The 25,109-nt window shown below is 43.4% G+C and overlaps 2 protein-coding genes across 4 annotated transcripts in view; both read right to left on the bottom strand.

Annotated features, from left to right (window-relative positions):
- Positions 1-14,813: 14,813 nt before the first annotated feature.
- On the bottom strand, positions 14,814-21,045 carry Ttc32 (tetratricopeptide repeat domain 32). Of its 2 annotated transcripts, none has more exons than XM_021642547.2 (3): positions 20,806-21,045; positions 16,019-16,182; positions 14,814-15,203 (listed from the first exon to the last, which is right to left on the bottom strand). In XM_021642547.2, exons 1-3 carry the CDS (start codon positions 20,943-20,945, stop codon positions 15,055-15,057), a joined length of 453 nt encoding a protein of 150 aa, XP_021498222.1. In that variant the 5' UTR covers positions 20,946-21,045; the 3' UTR covers positions 14,814-15,054. The 2 variants fall into 2 exon arrangements, with proteins under 2 accessions (XP_021498222.1, XP_021498221.1); XM_021642546.2 differs by having other exon boundaries at positions 16,019-16,185; positions 20,806-21,043.
- A 3,068-nt stretch (positions 21,046-24,113) lies between these two features.
- The window catches only part of Wdr35 (WD repeat domain 35), a 62,938-nt gene continuing 61,942 nt past the window's right edge, over positions 24,114-25,109 (bottom strand). For both annotated transcript variants that reach the window (XM_060365752.1, XM_060365763.1), the window contains one exon: positions 24,114-24,990. In XM_060365752.1, coding sequence (XP_060221735.1) covers positions 24,840-24,990 — 151 coding nt within the window. In that variant the 3' untranslated portion in view covers positions 24,114-24,839. The remainder of the gene's footprint in view (positions 24,991-25,109) is intronic.

The following is a 25,109-nucleotide window of genomic DNA, read 5'->3' as shown; positions in this document are numbered from 1 at the left end:
TTAGGGACCCAGAGAAGCCTATGCCCTGAGCTGGCTACCATATATTCTGCCAGGTGAGGTAGGTTCTAACATGCCCCAAGAAACAGGCCTTCCAAACCCAAGCAATGGCCAAGGCAAGTGCAAAATCTCAGGTGGACAGGGGTGGGCAGAAAGAAAAGAAAAGAAAAAAGGAAAAGGAACCACTTTCAGAACTGAGAACTTGTGGGAGCCAGCACTTTCCTCTTGGGCTTGTGTTGCTTCATTTCGACACAAGCTACTAATCAGTCACCACAGCAACAGAGATCTCTGTTCCTCCATCACTGACTCCCAGAATTGACTTGCAAAGCCGTAACAAAGAGACTCTATAGAGTTGCCACAGAAAACCCCCGCCCCACTGCACTTACACAACTGGATATGCTACAAGTGGAGCCGCAGTCACTTGATTTCTTTCTGCCAGCCCCTCAGCTAGATGACTGAAGCATCCCAGCACTGACTGAGGAAGCCCACAGGCTCCTTTAGTTCCCAAGAGGCTTGGGGAAACACAGCAGTATGGTTGATATCTATCCGGGGCAAGAGGGTGGTACCAAGGTGGAAAGACAAGACTGACTTTAGATATTTCCAAAGAGTCAGCATTGCAGCAGTAGGAGGCATACTGAAGCACAGCATGGTAAAGCAGGAGGTCTGAGAATATAGGGAAATTCTGGGAACGATTGGGAGATGACACATCAGCAATATAGCTCCGCATCCCCAGTGCTCTACTCCACTCTGCCCCTGTCCCTGTCTCCTGATAGCAGAATCCCAATAAGCTAGAAGGATTTTGGTCAAACTCGATTCTTTGGCTCTTGGTAAACCTTTTGTGGGATTTCATGTTGGCCCACCCTTCTACCAGGATGCCTAACTGCTCTATCTCAGTGTGTGAGCTCGTGGATCCTAGAGAAGAAATCTCTACCAGTGGGCTATGCTCTGTCCCCACCTCACTGGACCTTGAAGAGCGCTCCATAGGCGTGAGCACCATCCAGGATCAAGCATATATGACAGCCGTCAGGATGCTGGGTCTCCAGGAACTGATATTCTAGCTAGCATACATTCTCCAAGGATTGGCTAGGTGTGATGCTTTCATGGAGAAAGTCCCTTCACTGTGAGATAGATGGGGAGAGAGAAAAGAAAGAAAGAAAGAAAGAAAGAAAGAAAGAAAGAAAGGAAGGAAGGAAGGAAGGAAGGAAGGAAGGAAGGAAGGAAGGAAGGAAGGAAGGAAGGAAGGAAGGAAGGAAGGAAGGGAAAAAAGGAAAAAAGAAAGGAAGAACCAACAAGAACATACACACAACCTTCTATGTAAAGAACTATTCATACTTGTTAACAAGAATCAATGCACAGCAGCATGCCATGATTCCTGAAGGCATCAACCCCGAACCATGGAGACAGAGGCACTGCTTGGCACATGCCTCACCTGTCCTGGGCCAGTCTCCCGATGGTCAGAATACCTCTTGTGGTTAAACATCCTTGAAGGTACAATATATCAGAAACTAAGGCACCGTGGCATCCTCCTACCTGTGAGCATTAATGCAGTCTTTGCACCTTCAGAAAACCCAACGGCATTATAGGACTTGTGGTTTTGATACCTTTTCCTTTTGGCAGTAGTAACAGAAAGAAATAGCCTAAAAGGGAGATCAATCCATCATAATTTGGGATGTTTGTTTTGCTAAGTTAACTCCTGCTCAAACTGTGCCTGTCTCTTTCCTTTGAGGGGACAGGGGTTGAGAGGTGTCCCCACTCCCACCCACCCCTCCCTGAAACACTAAAAACAACCCTGAGGGCTGGCCAGATGACACCCTGTCCTGCCTGCCAAGAGCCTTCGGCAACCCTCTGGGGATCAGTTGTGTCTCTCTTGGCCCAGGCTGTCCCTTCTGCAGCAGGAACTTTCGATCAAGAACTTGCATGCAGAGCTTGGTGAGTTCTAAAGGCTTTTGGGCCAAAAATGCCTGGCTCTTACCCATCAGACTTGTCTAGTGTCTGGCTATGCTAATTTCCAGGCATTTTATGAACATTTAACAAGTCTGATTAGACTTCTACATGTCCTGGAAGAAGGTTCATGTATGTAGATGCCTTCAATCACCCCGCCTCTACGATGGACCCACCCTAAGCTCACCTTGAACTCAAGCCAGGGAGATATTTTTCTAGATCTTCCAGCCTGGGTTCTAGGGACTATGGGGGTTATAGGCACGCACAAAGCAGAAGTTTGGGTCCTTGTTGAGAACTCCAAAGCAAGCCTGTTGGTTAAGCTCCCTCCCTGCTCCATGCAGACTCTGTCATTTTCCTCCCTGGAGAAAAATCCTGGAAAATCCTAACTGGTCCTATAGGACCATCTCCCTAGTCACCATGGTAGCCTTTGTGAGGTCCAGCCAACCCATGGAGGTACAAAATCTCCCAAGTGTAATAAGCACATTTAATCAAGCCCACATCCCACCCTCAACTCCCACCCACCCACCCCAGTTTCTTATCAGTAGGGATCTGTTTTGTAGCCCTAGGCTTTCCATCTAGCTCCAAGCAGGTCCTTGAGCCCTTCTGGCTCAGAATTTATTTAGTAAAACAAAGTGATTGACTCAGGGATACTATGTAACTATTTCAATACTAACTGACCTGCTAGCAAGAAAGAAACACTGGAAGCACTATAATTTCATCCGGAGTCATTAAGAGACTCCCCAGAGCCCCTCATCCAAGGGGATCTGCCCATGCAGATGGAACTTTCCAAGGCCTTAGGGCATCAGCAGGACACCAAGGGAGTCTAGCCCTGAAGGGTTAGCTCTGTCCAGAGAGGACCAGCCCGACCCTAAGGGGATCAGCGGATTGCTGAGAAGAGAAGCACACACCGAGAGAACCATCCTACAGTGAAGGACCCGCACAGCCCTGAGAGTCAATCAGCCCATCCCCAGAAGGGATCAGAAGAGTCTGCAGGAGACCAACCTAGCCCTGGGGGTACCAGCCCAGTTCTGAGGGCTGGAAGAGCTCCTCTCTCTGTGTGAGCTCTTAGCCCCATTACTCTTTCTCTAGGGCCTGCCAAGCTTCTTGGGAACATAGTTCTGCCCTACTTCATATTGCTTATAAAGTTTCTCGTGACTGTTTTCTAGTGACATCCATCTTCATCCTGGGGTCAGTGTTTATCTCAACTCTGTGAGTTCATAGTACACCATATGACTTAGGAGGGCTAATAGCTTAAATGTAGCCTCGCAATTGGAACACTTGCTAGCCAGGTCTTGAAGCAAGCCTTGAAGGAGGTTGTAAGAATGTTCCCCTGGAGCCCAGTTACCAAGCTGGCCTCCATTCCTGATCATGCTGTAATGGACAGAGCCCTCAGCTCAGCCCACACTCTTTCCTGGCCCATGCAATGTCTCAGAAGAGCTGTGTTTCTCCCTGTAAAAATGGGTGGTCCATCTCGTTAACCTAGCAGAGCATCAGGTATTGGCTAGCTGTAAGGGAGTGGGGGGCCTACTTGCTTTGGGAGTGAAGAACCCTGGCTGCCTAAATCTCTCCTGGGCCCTAAAAGCTTCAGGATGCTGTGTTCTCCCCTGTTGAGGATCCAGCTCAGCATTAGGATTTGAACAAAATAATTATAATAACTTTGAGCAGAGTGCTAAGCAGTTAACATACAAAGAGGTAATTTAGTAAGCGGTCCTCCTAAGGATGCCTAATGAATGGAGATTTGCTTATCATTTCTCTAAAAGTTGCAGCAAGCCTTTAACTAGTAGCTCTTATCCTCCTTGCCTAAATAATGGGAGAAGGGCAGTATGTCCTCCCCAAGTTCACAATTCAGACTTTCCGCTCTTCTGTTGTTTTCCTGGAGAATTCCTGCTTCCTCACTGCACCTCCTAACCTGAGCAGTGGTACCAACTCATCCTCTCCCCACACTGTGGTCATGCCTGCCCCACGGCCCCATCCCAGATCATGTCCAAGTTCTGAAACACTGTTCTTGGACAAGCAGCCCCATCTCTCTAAGCTTCAATCCTTACCCAGTCCTTCTTCCAGAGAAGCCAAGCATTCCCTCTAGATCTGCCTGTTCAAGTGGTTCAAAAGCCTTCAGACCCCTCGCACTGCTGAGCCTAACAAGACCTGCAGATGGGCACTCCTGTTCTCTGTTTATCTAAGCCTGCTCATGAAGCAGCTCATTTCCCTGTGATGTACGTGCCTTGAGTGAATTCTGAGTTTTTGAACCTTACCACTAAATTTATCCCAAAGCAGAAGTAGCAAGAGTTGGCTCTCCCCACGGCTGACTCACTTACCTTCCTGTTTTTTTCCCTCATGTCTAACTTCTTAAAGGTGTAAAATGAAGTAGAACAAGGCAGGCCACATGCTCCTGTTGGTGACCAGCACTCCCCAGTAAAATCAAATGTGACAGCAGCTGGCAATGCTACAGCCAGCCCCGGGGCTGTGCACTCTATCCCACCTCCATGGCTGGGCTGCCTCTACCCAGGTGCCAGCTGCCCATCAGTTAAGTATAACAGGACCTACCCCTGGGCCCATGAAGCCAGTGTGGCTCCTGGCAAGAACTCTTGTCGCCTGTGTGGCAAAAGGAGAAGAATAATAAGGCTGGCTCTGGAATGAAAAGGAGACAGGCCAACCAAAACAAGGTTGTCACCTTTGAAGAAACTTAGGTACAGGAGAAGGAAGAGGGAGGAGGAGGAGAAAGAAGAGGGAGGGAAGAAAAGGAGGAGGAAGAGAAGAAAGAAAGAAAGAAAGAAAAAGAAGGAAACTGGACTGTCTCCTAACTTTGACTACAACCTAAGCAAACTCCTTGATTGCCTGTCTTTCCAAAAATGGAAATAGCAGGGGTGCCACACAGCTTCAATGGGAATACACAGAAAGTATTGGGCATCTTCTTACTGGATGGGTCTCTATCCTCCACTTTTTCTCTCCACCCCTACTCCCCATTTCAGGTTTTATGTGAAATTACCGTACTTGTAAATCAGATTGCAAATGACTCTTCAGTACATAGAAAGGCACTGTGATCTATATGCCCCTTCTTTATGCTAGCTTCCTTTCCTGTAGTCTTCATCAGCTTGGAATGTGCACCCCCACAATGCAGCACTGCCCTGTGGGCCTCCTGCCTGCCCTCAGAACTTGACTTGAGTGCTTGTGACCATGCCCTGAGTTAGATTCTGAAATGACCCCACAACAGGTTTGTGTCTTAAAAGTTTGGTCCTCAACTGGTAGCACTGTCTTGGGAGGTTCTAGGGACCTTGGGAGGTGGGTCCTAGCTCAAGGAAGTGGGTCACTAGGGATCAGTCCTTGGGAGTACATCATCCCTGGCACTTCCTGTCTGGCTTTGTTTCCTGTCTACCTATGATGTAAACAGCTCTCTACCAGGCACTCCTGCTACCATGAAATTCAGCCCACACATGTGGGGCCAAACAATGATGGAGTAAACCCACTGTAAGCCAAAAGAAGTCTTTGCTCCCTTGAGTTGTCTATGTTGAATAATTTGGTCTTGATAATGGAAAAATACCAGCACATTGGCCATGCATGCTTACTCTGGAGGATGGTCCTCACAGAAGACGTGGATCCTGGGGTAGCCAAAGGTTTGGTGTCCAGATTAATGGGCACAGTGTAAACCAAGGACCATCACTCAATGGAAGCCATTATGCTAAAGGGCTCAATCCATTCCTCAGGCAATTGTTAACCAACTGCATAATCTTTAACCCGGAACTTCCTCCCCTATCTGTCTACCAGCAAAATAAAGAAGCTTCCAGTTCCTTCCAGCTCCAGTGTCCTGAGACTCCCGATGAAAACCGTGCAGCCATTAAGCAATTCAAAAGGAATTAGGTCTGGCAATCAGAAATCTAGCAGACAGGCGGAGAAGGAAGAGCTCTTGGGGTAGGGACAGGCTGCTCCCCAGCCTGAGACTCTGTTGTGGCGGGTAATTGAGGTTGATGGAACACAGCAGCGATTTATGAGAGAGAGCTCATGGGTAGGAAGCCGAGAAGGCTATACATTAGTCATGTCTGAGATTCCTTCTCAGTGATACTGTGGGCCCAGGAGCCAGCTCGGCCACTGCCCAGATGAAAAACTTATTGATCCAGAAAAAGCAAGTGAGCCAGCTTTGCTTTAACAGCAAATAAAAATGACTTTTTTTTCCAGTGAGGAAACTCACTCACACACACATACACACACACACACACACACACACACACACAAATTATTAGACACAGAGTTCTGGATCAAGTGAGGCCGGGATAAGATAACAAAATTATGTGGTAAGGATGACCCCTGATATAAGAGTGGGAGCACACTACCTCTTAAAACTCAACCCAAGACCCAGGAAAAGAAGTCCTCTTCCTGCTGCCCTCTCCTCCTCCCCAGTACCCACAAGTTTGTTCAAAATGGGGGAGGGGAGGAGAAGCTCATCAATGATCCTAGGACATCTATCTTCCGAGCTTAGAAGAGGAGCAGCACCCAGCCACAACCAATTTGTCTCTTGCCCTTGGGTCCCATCTTGAGGGAGAGATAATCAGATGCTAATTAGATCCATGGTTCCCACACCTCAGTGCCAACGAACCTCCATGAAGCTTGTCTAGCTCGCTGGGCCCCACACCAAGGAAGTCACATTCAGCTGCTTTGAGGTGGGGCCAAAATCTTCATCTCTCCTAAGTTCCTGGATGTTGTTGGGACTACTGGTCTGGACACCAGGCGCTGCGCAGCAGGGCCGCAGACCAGGGCTCTCAGCCTTTAGTTGCTTATCAGAACAACCTGCTGGATCAAGTGAATCCAATGCAAATTACAGTAAACCTGCATCCTATTTAGAATCTGCATTTCCTTCCATTCCCTTCTTGCTGTCGTCTTTCCTGACTTCCTTTCCTCCCTTCCCTCCCTTCCCTCCATCCTCATCATCTTCAGAGGCCCACACATGCTAAACAGACTACCACTAAGCTACAAGTCCTCCAAGAGTCTACATTTCTAGAACGGCCCAGGCCATGCCTGAGTCACTCTGTGGACACATTCAGTTAGCAGAACTTTAGTTTGACCATTAGTGCAGTGGGAACTGGAAAATGAGGCGTGGGCCAGGGCTGATACTGATGGGAAAGGCTTCATGTAGTTGCTGGACTGATTCTTCAAGGGTTAGCAACATTTACATAAGACAGAGTATCCACTGGGGAGAACACTGAGAAAAGCAGGAAGTGGGGGGATGAGAAGACCAGGAGCAGAGAAGTGCCCACTGGAAACTGACACATGCCGGAGTGAAGATGGAAGTTGGGGCCACCACAAACAGGCACGTCCCAGTTCAAGAGGCTGCTCCAGTTCCAATGAGTCTACTGGCAGCTGGTCTTTGTGATGGAAATGATTATTGTTCTGTGAGCCCCAGACTGACAGCTCCCAATCCTGCCTGTCAGCCAACTTGGATATTTTTTTCACCTGGCTTGCTAGTAATGGTTTGTTTTTTGGCAGTCTGAAGTGACTCCCACTTTTCCAATCTCAAGTCGAAAGGGCCTTGGCCTCTCCAAGAGTGGAGCGCCTCGAAGCCACACAGGGTGGTTATGAGTTAGTTTCTCAGCAGGCAGCCAGAGCAAACCAGCATGTTTTGTACAATACTTAGTCATAGGTTCCTCAGTGAAGGTCACGATCAAAGAAAGAGACGCAGCCTCTCTCTCTCCTTTCCTATCTTATAATTATTTTGTTTATAAGATTGCTCCAACAAAAGGTACAACTTTTCTTCAACAGAGCTACATCTGTGGGTACAAGAACACAAAAGCACTTGTGCCAAAAGCCTGTCCCTTGAAACCTAAACTCATGCCTATTGGATGAAGTCATATTTTCCCAACACTTGCCACAACAAAGTACCACTAACTTGTATACTCTCACAATTTGGAGATCAGATGTACAAAGCAAAGTGTAGGCAGGGTTCTGATTCTTCCAAAGCCTCCAGAAAAGGACTCTCCTTGCCTCTTTTAGTTTCTGGCAGTTCCAGACATCCCTCGGCTTGTAGAACATAACTCACGTAAGCCTCACAAGTGTTAGGCCTCACAAGCCTTCCTTGTGTCTCTGTCCAAACGTCCTCCTTATTCTAAAGACGCCAGGAGGATGGGTTAGTGTTACATAAGGACATCAGTCACTGGCTGAGGACTCACCTCCATCTATACTGCCTTAACTAATTAGAGATGTACTCTTTGCATCCCCCGAATCAGGTCACATGTAAGGATCCATCCTCCCTTTCCCAATAATGCATTCAGCGAATCACAGGCACCTGTTGTAAAGTTGTTTTAAAACGAAATCACTGCTGAGAGTAACTGTCTCCGTGTGCTTTCTTTTTCTAAATTAAACTACAATAGTAGTTGCTTTAATTAAAATAAAAACTTCACTGTAGATTAGGCCCAACCCACAAGGTCAACTGAGAAGGGGCTAAGCGCTGGTCCTCCCCATCCTTATTTGCCAGGGATGAACCTACAAAACTTAAACAGCAGGTGCATGGGCAGGTTAGGAAAACTGGATCCTTAATCCACTCCTCACAGTTGGGACCCATGGCAGTTGTAGGTGCTGCAGATGTAGCAGTGAACAAAAAAGACACAACTCGCCATCCCCATAACTCACCTGCCAGTGAGGAACAGACAGGAAGATAAAACAAGTAAGACATGGTATACAGGAATAGATTACAAAGGCATGAAGGGGTGACTGAGATTTGTGATTTTAAGCAGGTGGCCAGAGAAAGGCCCCACACAAAGCTAGAAAGGTGGGGAGGGTCCCCAGAGGAACAGTGGAGACAAGGTTCTGCAGCACTGGCCTCTGTGAGCTCTGCTTCTTGCCCAGGGATGGAACCATCACACATGGAGGACCCCACTCTGCGGCATGGAAACATGCTTTGGGTGAGGGCAAAGCAGAACACTTGAACCACACAGGCAGGGGATGAATTCTGGCATGCGGTCGTAGGAGCTGAGATGGAAACTGGGTCCATGAGAGGTTAGCAGGTGGGAGTCCCGGCTGAAACTGACAGTGCTATTCCACCAGCCACAGAGCAGGGCTCAGACCTCAGTTTAGACGGAGGGATGTGTGTGCCTCATCAACGCTGGAACCCTTCAAAGAGCTATTCCACCAAATGGAGACGTGTTCAAAGAAAAAAAAATCCAGAAGCATTCTTGATGGAAAACAACCAAAACTGTCTAAAAAGAATAGCCACTAAGATACTGACAGAACCGAAAGTCATTCTTGTTTTAAGAGAAGGTCTTGTGTAGTCCAGGTTAGCCTTGAGCTCACCATATAGCCAAGGATGATCTTAAACTCCTAATCCATCTCCTAAAGCTGGAGTCACAGACATGCTCCACCATACACAACCAGAAATAAAGAAATTTTCAGAAGGCACATCCAGCAGGAAGACAGGTACTTTGAAGCCTTGGTTTCTAGTTACACTGAATAAAAAATGTCTAAAAAAGAAGGGCATGTGTAGGTGACACCTTAGTTTTCATATACAACTCCCGCGGTATCCAATTATTATTACCCTGTAGTGAGGCTTCAGCAATCATTGTAAGGTGGTTTACATTTCTCCATGTCAGTGGTTCTCAACCTCCCTAATGTTTTGACCCTTTCACACAGTTCCTCATGTTATGATGATCCCAACCATAAAATTATTTCATTGCTACTTCATTCCTGTAATTTCGCCACTGCTGTGAATCGTAATGTAGATATCTGATATGCAGGATATCTGATACGTGACCCCTGTGGAAGGGTCATTGGACCCCACAGACTTAGAATTGTTGCTCTATGTAAACATGACCGTGATACTAAAATAACTCAAGCTGCTGAGTGATGCGTACAATGTAATTCTTTAATCACAGATGTGTGAGGGAGCCCATGTGTTTGTACAAAGGCAATGGTCTTGAAAGATAGGAACTAAATGGTGGCTATTATAAGGTGAGAATGGAAACCATGGGGGAGCCTGTGCAGTTTGCAGATATCCCTTTGTAGCTGGGGCTACTTTTCTCTGTGTGTGAAGTTGAAGGGGTTCCCTGTGCATTGCTTCAGCCAGTGCAGAGTTAAACCTCTGCACAAGTGACAACAGGAAAGGACACACTTTGGGTCCGTCCCCTGTTCCTGCTAGAAATAACAGGAGTGCGTAATGAGAAATTCTATCTAAGATGTAAACTTTTTAGCAATAATGTTAAGCATGAGAAAATTTTACAGTTAAATATGACTCCTATAGTTCAGAACGAAATCGTGGCATCCAGGAAGGAGCCCCGAGGTGCTGAGAGGAAGCGCAGAGCTGAGGATTTGCAGGAAATGCAGAGAGAATTCAGGCGAAAAACTCACACTGCCCGCTTGGATGCAAAACTGGATGGTGCTCTCGAGGGCAATAAAACTGGAACCTTTGGGGTTATCTTACCTCCCAGACGATTCATTTGCATGTCCTCTGGACAAACCCAGACAACTTCACGTAACCTCAGCCTGTGTCTCAAGCAACCGAACGCAATAGTGCTTGGGTGGGTCTGTCAGACTGGGCTGCCTACGCTGCTGAAAGCGCACACACTCGTCTGCCTCACTCTTTCTAAGTGTTGGATGCTTTTTCTTAACATAAGACACAAATTTACATATTGGCAGCCATGGCTTTCAAGTTTCCAAGTGGAGTTTGCTCTTAATATTAATCTGCTTTTCACCATCTCCTGTGTCTGTTTTCAATCAGGAGTGAAAATGACCCACAAGCAAGTCTAGCATTGCAATAACGCTCTGTTATAAAAAGTAAAAATAAGCGTTTGGATACTCACCTTGATGGGCACTAAAACATTTATAAGCAATTTTTTTTTAATTGGGATCAAAAGAAATCTACATACCTACTTTGAGTCGATGCCAGTTTGGGAATAAAGATTGATTGATAGTTAACTGCAGTTCCAGATGCCTGTGAGGGCTTGGGAAGTTCCTGGCTGTCTTGGCCTGGGCTTCCTTCTCTATGAAAACCAAGACAGTGTCTGCCCTCTGGTTGTATATGCGCGCACAGGCGTCACTAACACGGGCTACAGAACACAACTACTCTCCTTTTTTACTGTCTGAGGCGCTGCCCTGTCGTTTTTCACTTCTAGGTTTCCATCGTTTGTCGTTTGTCCTGAGTTTTGTGTTCTTACTCTCCTGTCCTTTTGAAAACCATGAGCTGCTTTTTAATCCTACTAAGAAAACAAAATAACCATGTTTCTCACCCTCCTCTCGTCTTCATGGAGAGAAGCATCTTTTGAGGCCCCTAACACTGGCTGAGAAATGAAGCCAAGCTCTTTGCTCTACTGCCCTTTCAAACTGGAATGTCCTTCCCCTAGTTAACCAGCCCATTTTTTAGGAATATAGAAGACACTAAAATCTAAACGTATATGGATACTAAAATTGTATCAGGTCTACACAGTAGCAGTTCAAAGTGCTGTTCACTGGGTTCTCATATCACACACCACAGGTGCCTTGCCTGTGTGCATGTCTGTACATACATGCAGAAGTGCCAGAGGAGGCCAGAAGACAGCACTGGATCCCCTGGTACTGGAGTCACAGATGATTGTGAGCCACCATGTGGGTGCTGGGAATTAAACCAGGGTCCTCTGGAAGAGCAGCCAGTGCTCTTAACATCTAAGACATCTCTCCAGCCTAAACACTTACTTTTTTCAAAACAATCATCTGTTAGCTCAAACAATCCAAGTAAGCTCACATTATTGTTCCAGGCAGATATAACCCATTTCCTCAACACAAGTGTCTAGACAGAAACTATTATAGAGACTTGAACCATGTGGTACATTTAGAGAGAGAAAGAGGAGAGGCAGCACCTTTGATTTGTCTTATATGTGTGCGATTTTTGAAGTACAATTATGGTTAGTCTTTAATTATAGTTAGTCTTTAGCTTTTCTGAAGATTATGTATTCTTTGCACACATGACCATGAGCCATGTTCTGCCCCCCAAAGCCTGAAAATAGTTTTTTTCTTTTTTTAATTTTAATTTTTTTTTACAATTTATTCATTATCTATCCCAATTGAAGCCCAGTTTTTTTAATAGTATAGAAACCATGAATATAATTAAAACTACCTAACTATATACTTCAAAGGGACTGGTTGAATATGTAGACCATGCCCCAATAAAACTGCTTTATAATGCTTCAGAATAAAAGTAAACATTGATTCTAGAAGTTTATATGCAAATTGATTGTTTACACTGGTATAAATACTTGTTTCTACCGATTTATTTTTCTACATGTTAAAGTAGGTGAACCAGGTTTGGTGATGCATACCTTTAGTCCCAGCAATTGGGAGGCAGAAGTAGGTAGCTCTCTGAGTTTGAGGCCAGCCTAATCTACAGAGTGAGTTCCAGGACAATCAGGACTAGACAGGGAAACCTTGTCTTGAAAAACCAAAAGAAAAAAAAAAAGAAAAGAAAAGAAAAAAGAAAGAAGGTGTAGATACAGTAGGATGGAAGAGAATGTATAACTTATTCAAGTAAAGTAACAGAAACTTTTCTTCATTGTTAACAGCTTTCACTTAGACGCATTTTGGTTGACAAACTGAAGTGATTCATAAGAAAAAGAGTTAACTGTGTGAAACGTAGGATAAAGACTTTGAGTCTCAGAGCAGTATAAACACTGAACTGGTTTGCCCCGGGGCGGCAGGGAGAAGATGCATCATGCCCAATGAGAAAGGTTCACAAGCTACAAAATGGTATGCTGCTAACCCTGCACCGGCAAGCCCGGCCGTGACACAGAAAAGAACACTCAGATCATGACTAAGAGCTGTCTGGGAAATCCAGCTTGCTCTTTCACTGTGGTTTGCTCTTGTCAGCTCAATCCATGGACCTCATTCAGCTCCAGCCCTGGAAGAGAGAAACGGCTCCATGTTTCTCAACCAGTGTTAAGAATAATTCTCCAAACTCGAAAGTAATTTAAGTCCACTTATTCCATTTTACTATTCTTTGTGAAACAATTTGTATAATGAACGACAAGTCTTTTCTGCTTTATTTTTGCAGAGGGGGAATACTGGGTAGCAGAGTCTGGGCACTTCACTAGCAGCAGCAAGATGTGGAGAACCAGACCAATCCCATGAGAATAAACAACACCCAAGGTATCGCTCAGCCGATGAGAAATGGATCAAGATGTGCAAAGCCTAGTTTTGGAGAAGATAAAATTCAGTAAACGTACTATTTGTTTAAGTCCAGTAAATGACAAAGGAAACTCTCTAAGTCCAGGCAAGGGTTGATCCTAAGCGTCAGCGATTTTGTTTCTCTGAGAAATTAAGAAACTTTTGAGTAATAAAATCTAGCAAAGCAAATGAAAACTTTTTAACAAGTTTTCTTTTTCATACTATATCCATTCCAGCCATGAGTAAAAGAGAGAGAATATGAGCCAAGAGAAAATAAAATTGTTTAAGTATTACTTGATTCTCTGGGTAGAATTGTGTTTAGCTCTCCCAAGGTCAGGACAGTTTGCTTTTTTTTTTTTTTTTTTACAAAAGGCTTTTTAAAAGGGACCTTTCTGTTTTCATGCAACATTATAAATTCTTTTAAAGTCCTTCCCAACAGAGATAAATCATATTGGAAAATGTGAGCAATTACAAAAATAGAGCGGCTTTTCCTTTCTGGCCATCAAACTTAATTTCCTCTTCATATTCATTCACCTGCAGCACAAACTCTCCAGGAATTTTGCCAGGTATTATTCACAAATTACTAACGGGGCAATTACTTTCTATGCTTCATGAGATCACTTCAAAAGAGAAAGAAACAAAGTTAAGGGTGGCAACGGGGATACCATCGATGCCACCGAAGCCACAGTTCTGTTGGGCTCTGGATGCCAGGCGAATGTGCTTTGTCTCTCTCCGGTGGGGGAAATTTCCACCCATAACAGCTTTCCCACAGCAGCAGTAAACCAGTTTGGGGGACCTAAAAATGAGGGTCTGTATCTTAGAATGCCAAACCCCAGCAATAAAAACTTACAACTGTCGATGGGACACGCTGGCTTTGGCTCGCTTCCCCGGAGTTCTTCCCGGTTTGTGAGAGCCCTGTTGTTTGCTGGCAGAACTCAAAACAGAATTCTTAAGCTTTACATTAATGTGCTTTTGTCAGTTTGTCACTCCCTCTCTATCCCACATCATTTCATGAAGACTTTGAACAGGATTTGGCTTATACTAAGGATTTGAGAAATACTGAGGTCGTCAGTCATTACAGCCGTCATCCAGAGACAGAAACTATAATCAATACTTAAATCTTAGCCTATTTCTTTAGTGTAGGATGAATTGTTTCCAACTGTTCTCCCATAGGATGGGTGCTTACTTTTAAGCCCAAGGGTCCTGTCTCTCAGCCTATTACCATATGTAAAGAGAGTGAGTTCTCAAAGTGTTGTGAGGAGCAAATGAGCAGATGACCCCAGAGGGAAAGAATACCGAGACATGAGAACATGATGCAATTATCTGAAGTCACAGGGGAAATGTGAGCACAGGCTGGATATGGAGCATGTTGTAGTATTGCTTTTATTAGGTGTCATGGCGGCGTGTGGCTGTGGAGAGTGTCTTCAGGAAGATGCAAACGGAAATGTTTAGGAGGGAAGCACTGAGACATCAGTATCCCATGCTCAGGCAGAGCAGCAAAAAAAAAAAAAAAAGTCTGTCTGGGTCTTGTTTTCTTTTGCTGGGCTTTGTTCGAGGCTCTCAATAGCCTAGGCTGGCCTCATATCCCAGCAATACTCCTGCCTTAGACTTTAGAGTGGAAAGTCTGTGTTTTAAGTCTGCAGAAAAAGCAAATGTGATATGTTAACTATGTAAAGAGTTTATGGCTTGATTGTATTTATCAGCAACTTTTCTATAGGTGGGGAAAAAATTAAGAGTTGGGAATAAAAATATTTGATAAAAGTAAAACCTTTACTAAAAATAATACATATTTATTTAAGTATTTTGCAGAAATAATATACATTTATACATTGGTATTATTTATTTACTCTGTGAAAAGATCTATCCAACATGGTGTTGAAATTAATACACAGTATTTTACTTTCACTTCTAAAATACACTCTCTCACATATACTGAAAATACTTCTGTGCCTATCTTAGAGCCAGACACATGCAGATTTAAGGATCATGAGTTAAAATCTCAATAAGCTAAAAGTTTCGGTAACTTTTTTCAGCATTTCTTCGTTGCTTTTCTTCTTTGTCTAAAATAGTCTGTTTTAAGCTCAAAACAGCATCTTGAAATCCAGGATTCAGGGCTAATGCCTTCTTGAAATCTTCCAAAGCTTCATCAAAATACCCTGTGGCAGAATCCCAGAGATGGGGGGAAAAATTGAGTATCTAAATAACTGTACAGTGACATTTGGATATACATATTTTTATCTATGAGCTTTCAAAAACGCCTCTAAAAGGAAGCTGCTTCTCCCAAGTCATCTAAGATAGTCTAACACGATAACGTGTGCCCTTGTGAAATAAGTGAATCTAAATCAGTGATGGAGAACAGAGAGTGATGCTCAGCAGCATTAACTCTCAGCTAAAATACATGAGTTCAATCTCCAACAATAAAAAGAGGAAAAACAGGTTAAATTAGTGATTTTTTTAAGCAGATTTAATAGGCAGGCAACATTCAAATCATCATAAAAGTTCAACAAAATTCTATGAGTCCTTTTACACAGCTGTAGTAAAACTGAGAAACAGATTTTTCTTTTTCATTTTAAGAGAGAAACAGTATCCACAGACCCTTCAGTCCCAGCGTCTAAAAACTTCACTTGCATGTCTCCTGCCTTTTCAACTGGAAGGCGTCACAGGCGCCCGTCAGCATTACCCTCATTTTGAGGCTGGGACTGCGCAGGCACACAGTAATGGGGTCATCCTTGCTCCTGCGGCCAAGTCCCAATCCCACTGCAGCGTTCCACTGTTTTCTGTAATGCCTAGCAAATGCCTAAAAAGCACTGAGGAACACGTCCCCTGTTCCTTAGCTCTAAACCTAAATTTCATGTAACTGTCAAGCTTGATTCCTTCACAACAGCTCTGAAGTAACCAAATACAGTCCACAAGGAAAGCAAAAAATTAAGAGTTAAAAAAAAAAAAAAAGAAAAGAAAAGAAACACCTTACCCAACCTATAGCGTATCAAGCCTCTGTTGTAATACGGAACTTCAAAGTTGGGCAGGATTTCTATGGCAGATGTGTAGTCATCCATGGCTTCATAAAAATCAACGCTCAAGTAGTGGGTTTGCCCCCTGTTGTTATATGCGGTGGCCAAATCCTCAGGGCTGCATCTGCTTTAAACAAAAAGTTCACATTAAAAGCACATTGTTAAACTCCCCCGCCCCTTCCACTTCCATGCTCTTTGGGGCACCATCAAATGCCACAGCTACAACACACTGTGTGGAAGCTGAAACGCCAAGCTGAAGAAACACAGCGCGTGAAAACTGAAATCAAGTTCTGTTTACGGACATCGGTGACTTTCACGGGGCTCCAGCGCAATGTGGATTTGAAAGTACATGGAATCTAAAGTCTTCAAAGCCCCTGCTCACTGCCAACATGTTTTGCTGAATTCTGAAATGATTGTGGGATGTTTTCAGAGCCCACACTGGAGAGAAGAAATGCATGTTGAGCAAGGAAAGCCGGCCCAGGTACCCGTGTGGAGTGTAGCTGCTGGAGTGTCACACTGTGTCACACTTACTTATTAATCTGCTCTAAAATGTAGGTGGTCTTCAAACCACGAGACCTGAAATCATTTCCCACTGGTGGGGAAACAGGAGTTAAGCAGTGGTAAACCGTAGGTGTAATATTCCACAGTTCTGCCCTTCCTGTGAGCGGCCAGACACCCAGCAGCTGGGAGCTACCACCAGGTCAAAGCCTCCTCCCGCTCGCTCACTGCCTGCCACAAATTATCTCCACTGCTCGGCACCGGAGGGAGGGGGTTATTACTGTCTTACTTCTTCCTTCCCGTCTCTTTTCCCCCAAAGTGATGGTCAAGTTTGAATCAAACAGAGCAACTACACAGTCATCCTCTCTGTCTTCTGTTATACCCCAATACCCAAAGCATAGCCCTCAGAAAATATTGGTAACAGCAATCACTTATCTTTTAAAAAAAAAAATGTATTATTGTATGTATGTATGGGCATACATGCCACAACAAGTATATGGAGTTTGTTTAAAACTCCGTGACCTCATTTCTCTTCTTTTCACCTTTAATTGGGCTCCAGGAATCGAACTCAGTTGCCAGGTTGGCACAGCAAGTACCTACAGCTTGAGGAGCCACATCGCTAACCATCAGCTATTACTCTTGCCATATGACTCCTTGAGAACTCAGACAAGGTCCGTGACCACTGCAGCATGTGGAGTTTTGTGGGGGAGGGGAGTCGGAAGGGTTTATTTGATTGTTCTGGTTTTCAGAGGCAGGACAAGCTGGCCTCTGTCTCCCGGGTGCTGGGATCAAAGTCCCCAACACAACCACACACTCCTGCAGTTTAACTTTGTAACATTAGGGGGGAACTATCATAACTACACATTTTCTGCTTTGTCAGCTCCGACTGAGAAAGACAGACACAAGGACACCTGAAAGCCACTACCACCACCGTTAAAGGCTCAAGGACAGGAGGGTGAGTGTCTTCTGTCTGTTAGGACACTGGCTGAACTGCTGCCCTGAGACTTAAGAAAATGCCGCCTCAGGACTTCAGTAAAAATTTCATTATTCATTTGAGGTTTCAAAGCTTTGTTACAAATTCTTATCCTCCGATAATCATAGAATGTTAGATTTCATTAAGACAAATTCTAAAATACCACTTTTCATAAAAGCAGACATTTTGTTTGCAATCTTAAAAACATTGGCAAGGGCTGGAGAGATGGCTCAACAGTTAAGAGCACTTGTTGTTCTTCCAAAGGACCCAGGTTCAATTCCTAGCACCACATGGTAGTTCACAACCGTCTTTAATTCCAGTTAAAGAGAATCTAATGTCCTCTCCTGGCCTCTGTGGGACTGCATGCATCTGGTACGCAGACATACATCTAGGCAAAACACCCTAATTTTTATTTTTAAAAAATTTTTTAAAATAGAGAAAGATGGGCTCATATTTAACATTTACTTTCATTGTTAAAGTTTTGATATTTGTACATGTTTTTAATTTCTTTTTGAATTTTTATTTATTGTATTGTGCAAGGTGGAAGGACACATGCCACGACATGCCTGAAAGGGTCAGAGGACAGCACTGCAGAGTGGGTCTCTCCTTCTAGTGTTACATGCATTCGAGGGATTGAACTGAGGTCATACAGGCTTGTGTAACAAGGACCTTTACCCACTGAGCCCCGTGACAGTATTTTCTGTTCTGCATTTAACCAAGTTATCTAAACCTAAATACAATTCTTAGCATTTGCTAAATCTGGACAAGATAAATACTTGAAAAATTAGGTTATGGGGTATACCTTTGATATTAAAAAAAAAAAAAAAAAAAGCAAACCAGAGTGAAAAGCAATCAAAGCTTGCAAGGACTATTTTAAAATTATTCAGTGACCCAATGTTTAAAAAATAAATTTAAACTTCCAAAAGATACATTTAAGGGGAAAAGTGGAACTGATAGACTTCAAGTTTTGAACTCTGAGGAAACTGAAGGCTCATTTTACAGATGAGGAACTAGCCAGAGAAAGGTGCCAGGGATACAGAAATGCTGAGACTAGAGCATGGGCATGCTGAACTTTCAGCTAAGCCTGGCAGGTCTTCCAACCTATAAAGGGCAGAGATTAACTTGCTGTGGTGAACACAGGTTCTTGAGCTGAAATGTGCAAAAGAGAAAGAATAATAAGCCCATGTAGCATCTACATACCTGTTGCTGATTGTTTCTGAAACTTCCTAAAGAAGGCCATTAGAGCCTTAAACAAGAACAGAAATGAAGTCTCCTGGGTTTGCCAGCCTTTTTCTCAAGAGTGGTGGTGGACATGAGAAGATGGCAACATCATTCTAGCAACTCTGCAGAAATTTCTATTAACTAACAAAGCATCAGCAAAGTGCTCAGCCACAAAGGGGACGCCTACATCAACACCCCTCTCCCACCCTCAAGACTCAGGGGATGGGGAAGAGAGGGCAGGAAAACTGGGAGGCCTGGGGTAGAGATACAGTGAAATGGTGTCTTTTGGGCACTGCAGAATACTGCACTCATGAGCTCCCAGCTTCTGTTGCCTGCAAAAGAACCTGCTCAGCACCCTAGCAAGGAGGGCAAGGGGCTCACAACCCCTATCCCAGAAGAACTAGAACAGGTAAGAGCACCTGAGGGAGGGAGGCTCAGTTGTCTTTTAAGGGTATGCCCCTAGTAGGTCAGCCAAACTCCTGGATAGTCCCACATCCGTGAATAAATGAGCAGCACAAAAATGGGACTTGGTGATTTAAAAGAGGGAAAAGAGAAGGGTAAAGAACTGAGGGGAGGGGAGGAGAGGAGAGGAGAGAAAAAGAAAGAGAGAAAGAGAGAAGAAATAAAAGAAAGGAAGGAAGGAAGGAGAAAGAAAACAAAAGAAAAAAGGGTAATGTTTCAGTTGACACACTGTCAAGAAATTCCCTGATTTGTGTTCACTCCACACATTACACAGCAAAGGCAAAGCTTGAAGTACCTAATGCTACACATCCAGGCATCAACATAGAAGATAAGGAGCCTGTAACATCACAAAAAATAAAAGCTTTCAGGTGCTAATGGTGCAAGTGTGAACCTGCAGACAGAAAATTTCTCAGTTCTCAAATCTGAGTTGGATCAAGTCTCCAAGTTTAAGGATCAAGTCACAACCAATATAGAGACACTGGGAGTTAAGACTCCCTTTGGGATCAGGAGAGGAGCCATGACTAGGTAATAAAGATGGTGAACTTCCAAGCTGGCCAGCTTCTTCCTTTCCCTGCTGACCTGAAACGAAAACCTGGCAGCCTAAAAAATGGGGCCTGGCAGGACTTTTCTCCCACCAGTAGCCAACCCCCTCCCCCGCTGTGCTTAACACAAGTTCAAAGCTAGATCAGGACGTGTTTAGGCCAAAGCTAAGAACCTGTATCAGCCACCCTGTGCTCAAACTGGTCAACCCTCATGCCCTTATACCCCCAGGAGACTGGATTTAGGGGCTTCTGGAAACCAGCTCTGTTTTGCAGTCTTTTCTGTGTGCCCACCGAATGTTTCCTCTCAACCCTAGTAAACCTTTCTTCATTAGCTGATTCTGTCTTCGTTAAATGTCATTTCATTCATTAGCTGTACTTGAGGATTTCCCTGATGCTACCTGCCTGGCTGGAGATTTCTACCTTTTAATTTCTGCCTTTTAATTCTTTTAACTGGCGGAGACTACGAACCCAATCAAGACCCCTAGGTGTCAAAATTTTAGTTGACGCACTATCCCAGATATTTGGCTTAATTCAGCAGTCCCAAAATAAATTCCTTAACTCAACATACAACCCTGTTTTCTCAAGGCTTGAAGCAGAGGGGGAATAAAGAGGGGCCAGCATCTTGATAAACTGCTCAAACCCAAACATCCAAATAACCAAGAGCTTTATTGGCCAATAAAATTTCTATCACTGGCTGGATATTCGATAGAAAGTGATATTACAGAGATGTCTTAAAAGAATCCTTAACTTTGGGGAGTGTGCTGTCAAGTTTGGTAAACACTAAGGAGATGGCTGGGTGCAGTGGCGATACTTAAGTGGGTGCTGAACAGAACCTTCGCGTCCGTGAACGCAAAGCCCTCGCCGTAGCCCTGAGGATGGCCGGGCCGTGTCCCCGAAACAGGCTTCCGGCCGCCCGTGCTTTTGGGGACAACAAGGTGTCTCCCTCCCCTTTGCAGCCGGTAGGGTCAGCAGCGTCGCAAAGGACTCCCGCGCCGGGACCACCCGACGCACTCCCGGCTGCGCCGCACCACCCCCGTCTCGCGATAGTTACCTCCGGCGACTCGCGTACTGGCCAATGAATGCAGAGTACAGCGCCTGGGCTTCGGCAAACTGCCCCTCGTCGAAGCGAGCCTGGGCCAGCTCCAGGGCGGCCCGGCTCTCTCCGCCCTCTCCGCCCGGCGGCCCGGCCATGACCGCCTAGCTCGGGTGGAAGCGGAACCACAGGCACCCGCTCACCGGACTTCACTGGCTAACTGAAGCGCGCCGCTACACAAGGAGGATGTTTGTCCTGTGTGAGCACCCATAATATCGCGAGATAACTGGTTGTGCCTAGTGAAGCTTGCGGGAAGCTAAGAGAATTTAAATCGTGATGTGTGTATACATACATAATTAGATAAATAATAGATTAGATAGATTAGACAGACAGACAGATAGATAGTTGGATGATAGGGAGGTAGATAGGATAAATGCATCTTAGATACATAGATATAGATGACGGAGATAAATGATAAAAATGATAGAGATATGGCAATATAGATATATGCACATATATTTATTTGAGGAGTCTGCCTGATGCGGGGGAGTGAGACACCCTGAAGTCAGTTTCTTGTTTTGGAGAGTCAGTTTTAAAGGAAGCACGTAAGATATACTGATTCTGGGTGAATTAAAACACTAAATATTTAGAACATTAAGTTCCAAAAATAAAAAGCATAATGTAAGTAAGTAGAGCAATTTCCAATTCATAAAAAACGAGTGCTGTAGTTTGCATGTGTCCCTCTCCCCAAGCTCATGCGTGTAATCGTAATGCAACAATGTGCTGACTGCGGCTTAATACAGGCAGGCTCCATCGTCACGAATGGACTAGTGCCGGTCACTTAAAAGGCAAAGAGTACTGCAAACCCTGTTCTTTGTATGCCTTTTGCTATGCTATGGTGAGGAAAGACCTGGGCATATGTGGACTTCCCAGCCCCCCAAACTGTGAATGAATTTATTTATAAGTGACTCTGACTATCATTGTTAAAATGACACAAAATAAATATTATAAGGCATTTATTTGGTAGGATTGGCTATAAAAATAAAGGTCAGAGAAAAAAGATAACTTGGAAAGTAATTGTCTTCTTCAACATGGAGCTTCCTGCTAAAAGTATATATTAAGTCTATGTCATGGCACACACGATTTTTAAAACTGGGGTTAATATCGTGAGCAAAGCTTGTGTCATCCGTACTTTGTAGCCTAGCAGGAAAAGTCTTTTAAAAGTCAAATAATGGTTAGTTATCATGGAGAACAGTTTATTCTGTAAAGGATAGATAAGGAAGTAAATAGAAACAGAACCTACCAATACTGAACCATGACGAACTAGAAAATCCTAAGAGACCTCTAACTAGTGAAGACATGTATGTGAGTGCTCTATTTGTATGTATGCCTGCATGACAGAAGAGGGCATCAGATCCCATTATAGATGATGGTTGTGAGCCACCATGTGGGTGCTGGGACTTGAACTCAAGAACTCTGGAAGAGTGGCTCTTAACCACTGAGCCATCTCTCCAGCCCCAACACTTACTTTCTTAATGACACAGAAAAACCCTACATCTGATAGCTATACCAGTGATTACAAACATTTAAGGGAGAATCAACACCAGTCCTTAAACTTTCTGAAAATTAATCAGCAAGGAACACATATTGTTCTGTAAAGCCAATAGTGCTTAGATAGCAACGCTTGACAATATCCATTATGACCGGCATTAATGTGAAACTTGACATTTTGGCTTGAGCCTAGCCTTTAATGGCTCAACCATCTCTCCAGCCTGCATTAATAGAACACATAACAAAAGACTACCATATCAAATGCAGCAGCATATTAAAAGAATTATATGCTGTAACCAAATGGGAATTGCTTCTGAAATACAAGAATAACTCAGTGTAAATTACCACATTAGCAGAATGAGAAGGGGGGAAACTGCGTGGTCTTCTCAATTCACATAGAAAAGCACTTGAAAAAATTAAAATCTTTGTGTTAGTGAGACCATACATGCCTTCTTGCCCTTACCATTTACATGGTCCATCTCACTCTTTTAACTTACGCTTTTTTAATGCTTGTATGAATGCAAGTGCATGTGTGTGCACACGCCTGTGTGTGTGTGTGTGTGTGTGTGTGTGTTTCGCCCACTCTACACCTTATTATGACAGGGTCTCATGGTGAACCCCTATGCTTGCTAGTCCAGCTAACCAGCTTGCCCAGAAGATTCCATCTAAGATCCCATCTGGACCTCAACGCTGGGGTTACAAGCAGGCTACTAATGTCTGTCTTTATGTGGGTGCTGAGAACCCAAATCCCAGGCCTCATGCTGGCATGACAAGTACCTCACCTGCTCTGCTATCTCCCCAGGTCCAGATTTCTCTAAATTTTACTAACCAGGAATTTAATGAGTACTATATAAGAAGATATTTAAATAAGCCTTAGTCTTTTGTTGTGTTTTTAGTTAGAGAAATAGCTTAAGAGCAAACAGTACTTGTTATGAAGCACTTATTTGTAATATACACATTTATTCAGTTTCACCTGTCTTCTCAAACTCAACTAAAATATAAATGAACTATTTTTTAAAGGTTAAGACTATTTTTACTTTCTCATCTTTATTCTTACATATTTCTGAAAGTTGATACTATGAGGACATTACTTTTATAGTTAAAACACTTTCTAAAAAACATTGAGAAAACAGTTATAGACATAGACAGTAGAGGGCAACATAATATTGCTGTTTTCATTTGGGATATCCAAAATAAGAGTTTGGAGCTATGTCAACAAAGTTAATACTCTGTTACTTTGTAACAACTTCTCCTTGTTTCTGAATGTGAACTTTGTGTGTGGTCTCTGAGGGAGCAATTCTTATGATTCCACTTCCAGTCACTGGTTATTTGCCTAATAAGACCATTAGGTTTTTCTCCCATGTGATAACAAATGTGACATATATTTTGTGTCTGTGTGTCTGTGTGTGTCCCCACCAAAATGTGTAAGCAAAGACAATGCAAATAACATTTTTCTATACACTATAAAAAAAGGAAATATGGGATAAGCATGTCTTTTTTTCTTTAAGAATGTAATTGTTTTATTATTTATTCAAATGATGTCTCATAAAAATGTAGGCACTCTGGAAATACAGAAAGGTGATTTTGAAGTGCATTTTAAATGAGCTTTGTACCATGGATGACAGCAGGTCAGCAGTGCTTGTTCAGGCATACTGCTCACATGCAGGGTGTTTACCTGCTGGTTCCACAGCTCAGCACCTAGGCCACCAGAGTACTTTGAGCAAAGCATAACTGGGGGCAAGGTTTATGATAAGTAATAACAGCATTACTCAAAATCAGTTAACTCATGTTTATTATAAGAAAAATGGGTAACAAATATGTCCTTTTGAATGAGGATATTTTTTAAAACCTTGCATAATATAATAAAATATCTTAAAATGCCATCTCCTCATTTATGAAAATAAAATATAGAAGCGTTTCAGCCTTAAATAAAAATAGAGCTCACTTCATACAACAGTTGCCTTAACCTCAGTGCAATACAGGTTATACCAACTCTCTGCTTCAAGTCCGTCCCCTCCCTTGCCTTCTCCATCCCTACCCACCTCTCAAGGGTCTCTAATGAACTAGTAACACTGACAAGATGAGAAAAATATTTCTGGTTGGAAATATTTCTGTGGTAACTTGACACAAACTATAAGCTATATAAATGAGAAATGGACAGACAGGAACTACAAAAAAAATAAATTTCACATCTGTAAGTCTTATGTGACAATTAGTCAGATTATCTCATAGTTTCACTGTGATGTACGAGTCTTTTTTTTTTTTTTTAGTACTGACAATGGACCCAGAACCTTGTGCATGCTTGGAAAGCACTCTACCACTGAGCTACATTCCAACCCTCTCTTTATCTTTTACTATATATTTTATACAAAAAATACAACTACAAGATTATAGTTGATTTTCATATGAAACCTAAGGAAATCAAGCATTATTACATAGACAGGTGCAGATAAGTACATGTGCTTCATATAATTTACAATTAAGACAGTTCTTTCCTTTTTTTATTCTACCGAACTGTGGCATAAAGGACAGAAGTTGTAATTACTGATCTCCTGAGCCAGAACATAGTGTTTGCAGACTTTGCACACCCAGAATTGATACTCAATGATTGGGCTTCCAGTGGCAATGCATGTTGGCAGCTTTCCTTCTCCACTGTAAAAATAAGAGAGAAAACAGTTAGACTTTGTGTGTAGACTAATAGGATAATAAAATCAATTTAATATTATCATAAACTCCTTTGAAACTTAGTGTTTTACTATATCCAAGCTTCT

Source organism: Meriones unguiculatus, chromosome 1 (assembly GCF_030254825.1).
Source record: "Meriones unguiculatus strain TT.TT164.6M chromosome 1, Bangor_MerUng_6.1, whole genome shotgun sequence".
Taxonomy (NCBI): Eukaryota; Metazoa; Chordata; class Mammalia; order Rodentia; family Muridae; genus Meriones; species Meriones unguiculatus.
This window is presented reverse-complemented; position numbering and strand designations above follow the sequence as displayed.

Coding starts and splice junctions, on each gene's coding strand:
- Ttc32 (XM_021642546.2), bottom strand. CDS start 20,945: ATGGCCGGGCCGCCGGGCGGAGAGGGCGGAGAGAGCCGGGCCGCCCTG. Junction 16,186..20,805: donor CAGTACGCGAGTCGCCGGAG/GTAACTATCGCG, acceptor TTTTGTTTAAAG/CAGATGCAGCCCTGAGGATT. Junction 15,204..16,018: donor CTTGATACGCTATAGGTTGG/GTAAGGTGTTTC, acceptor ATTCTGCCACAG/GGTATTTTGATGAAGCTTTG.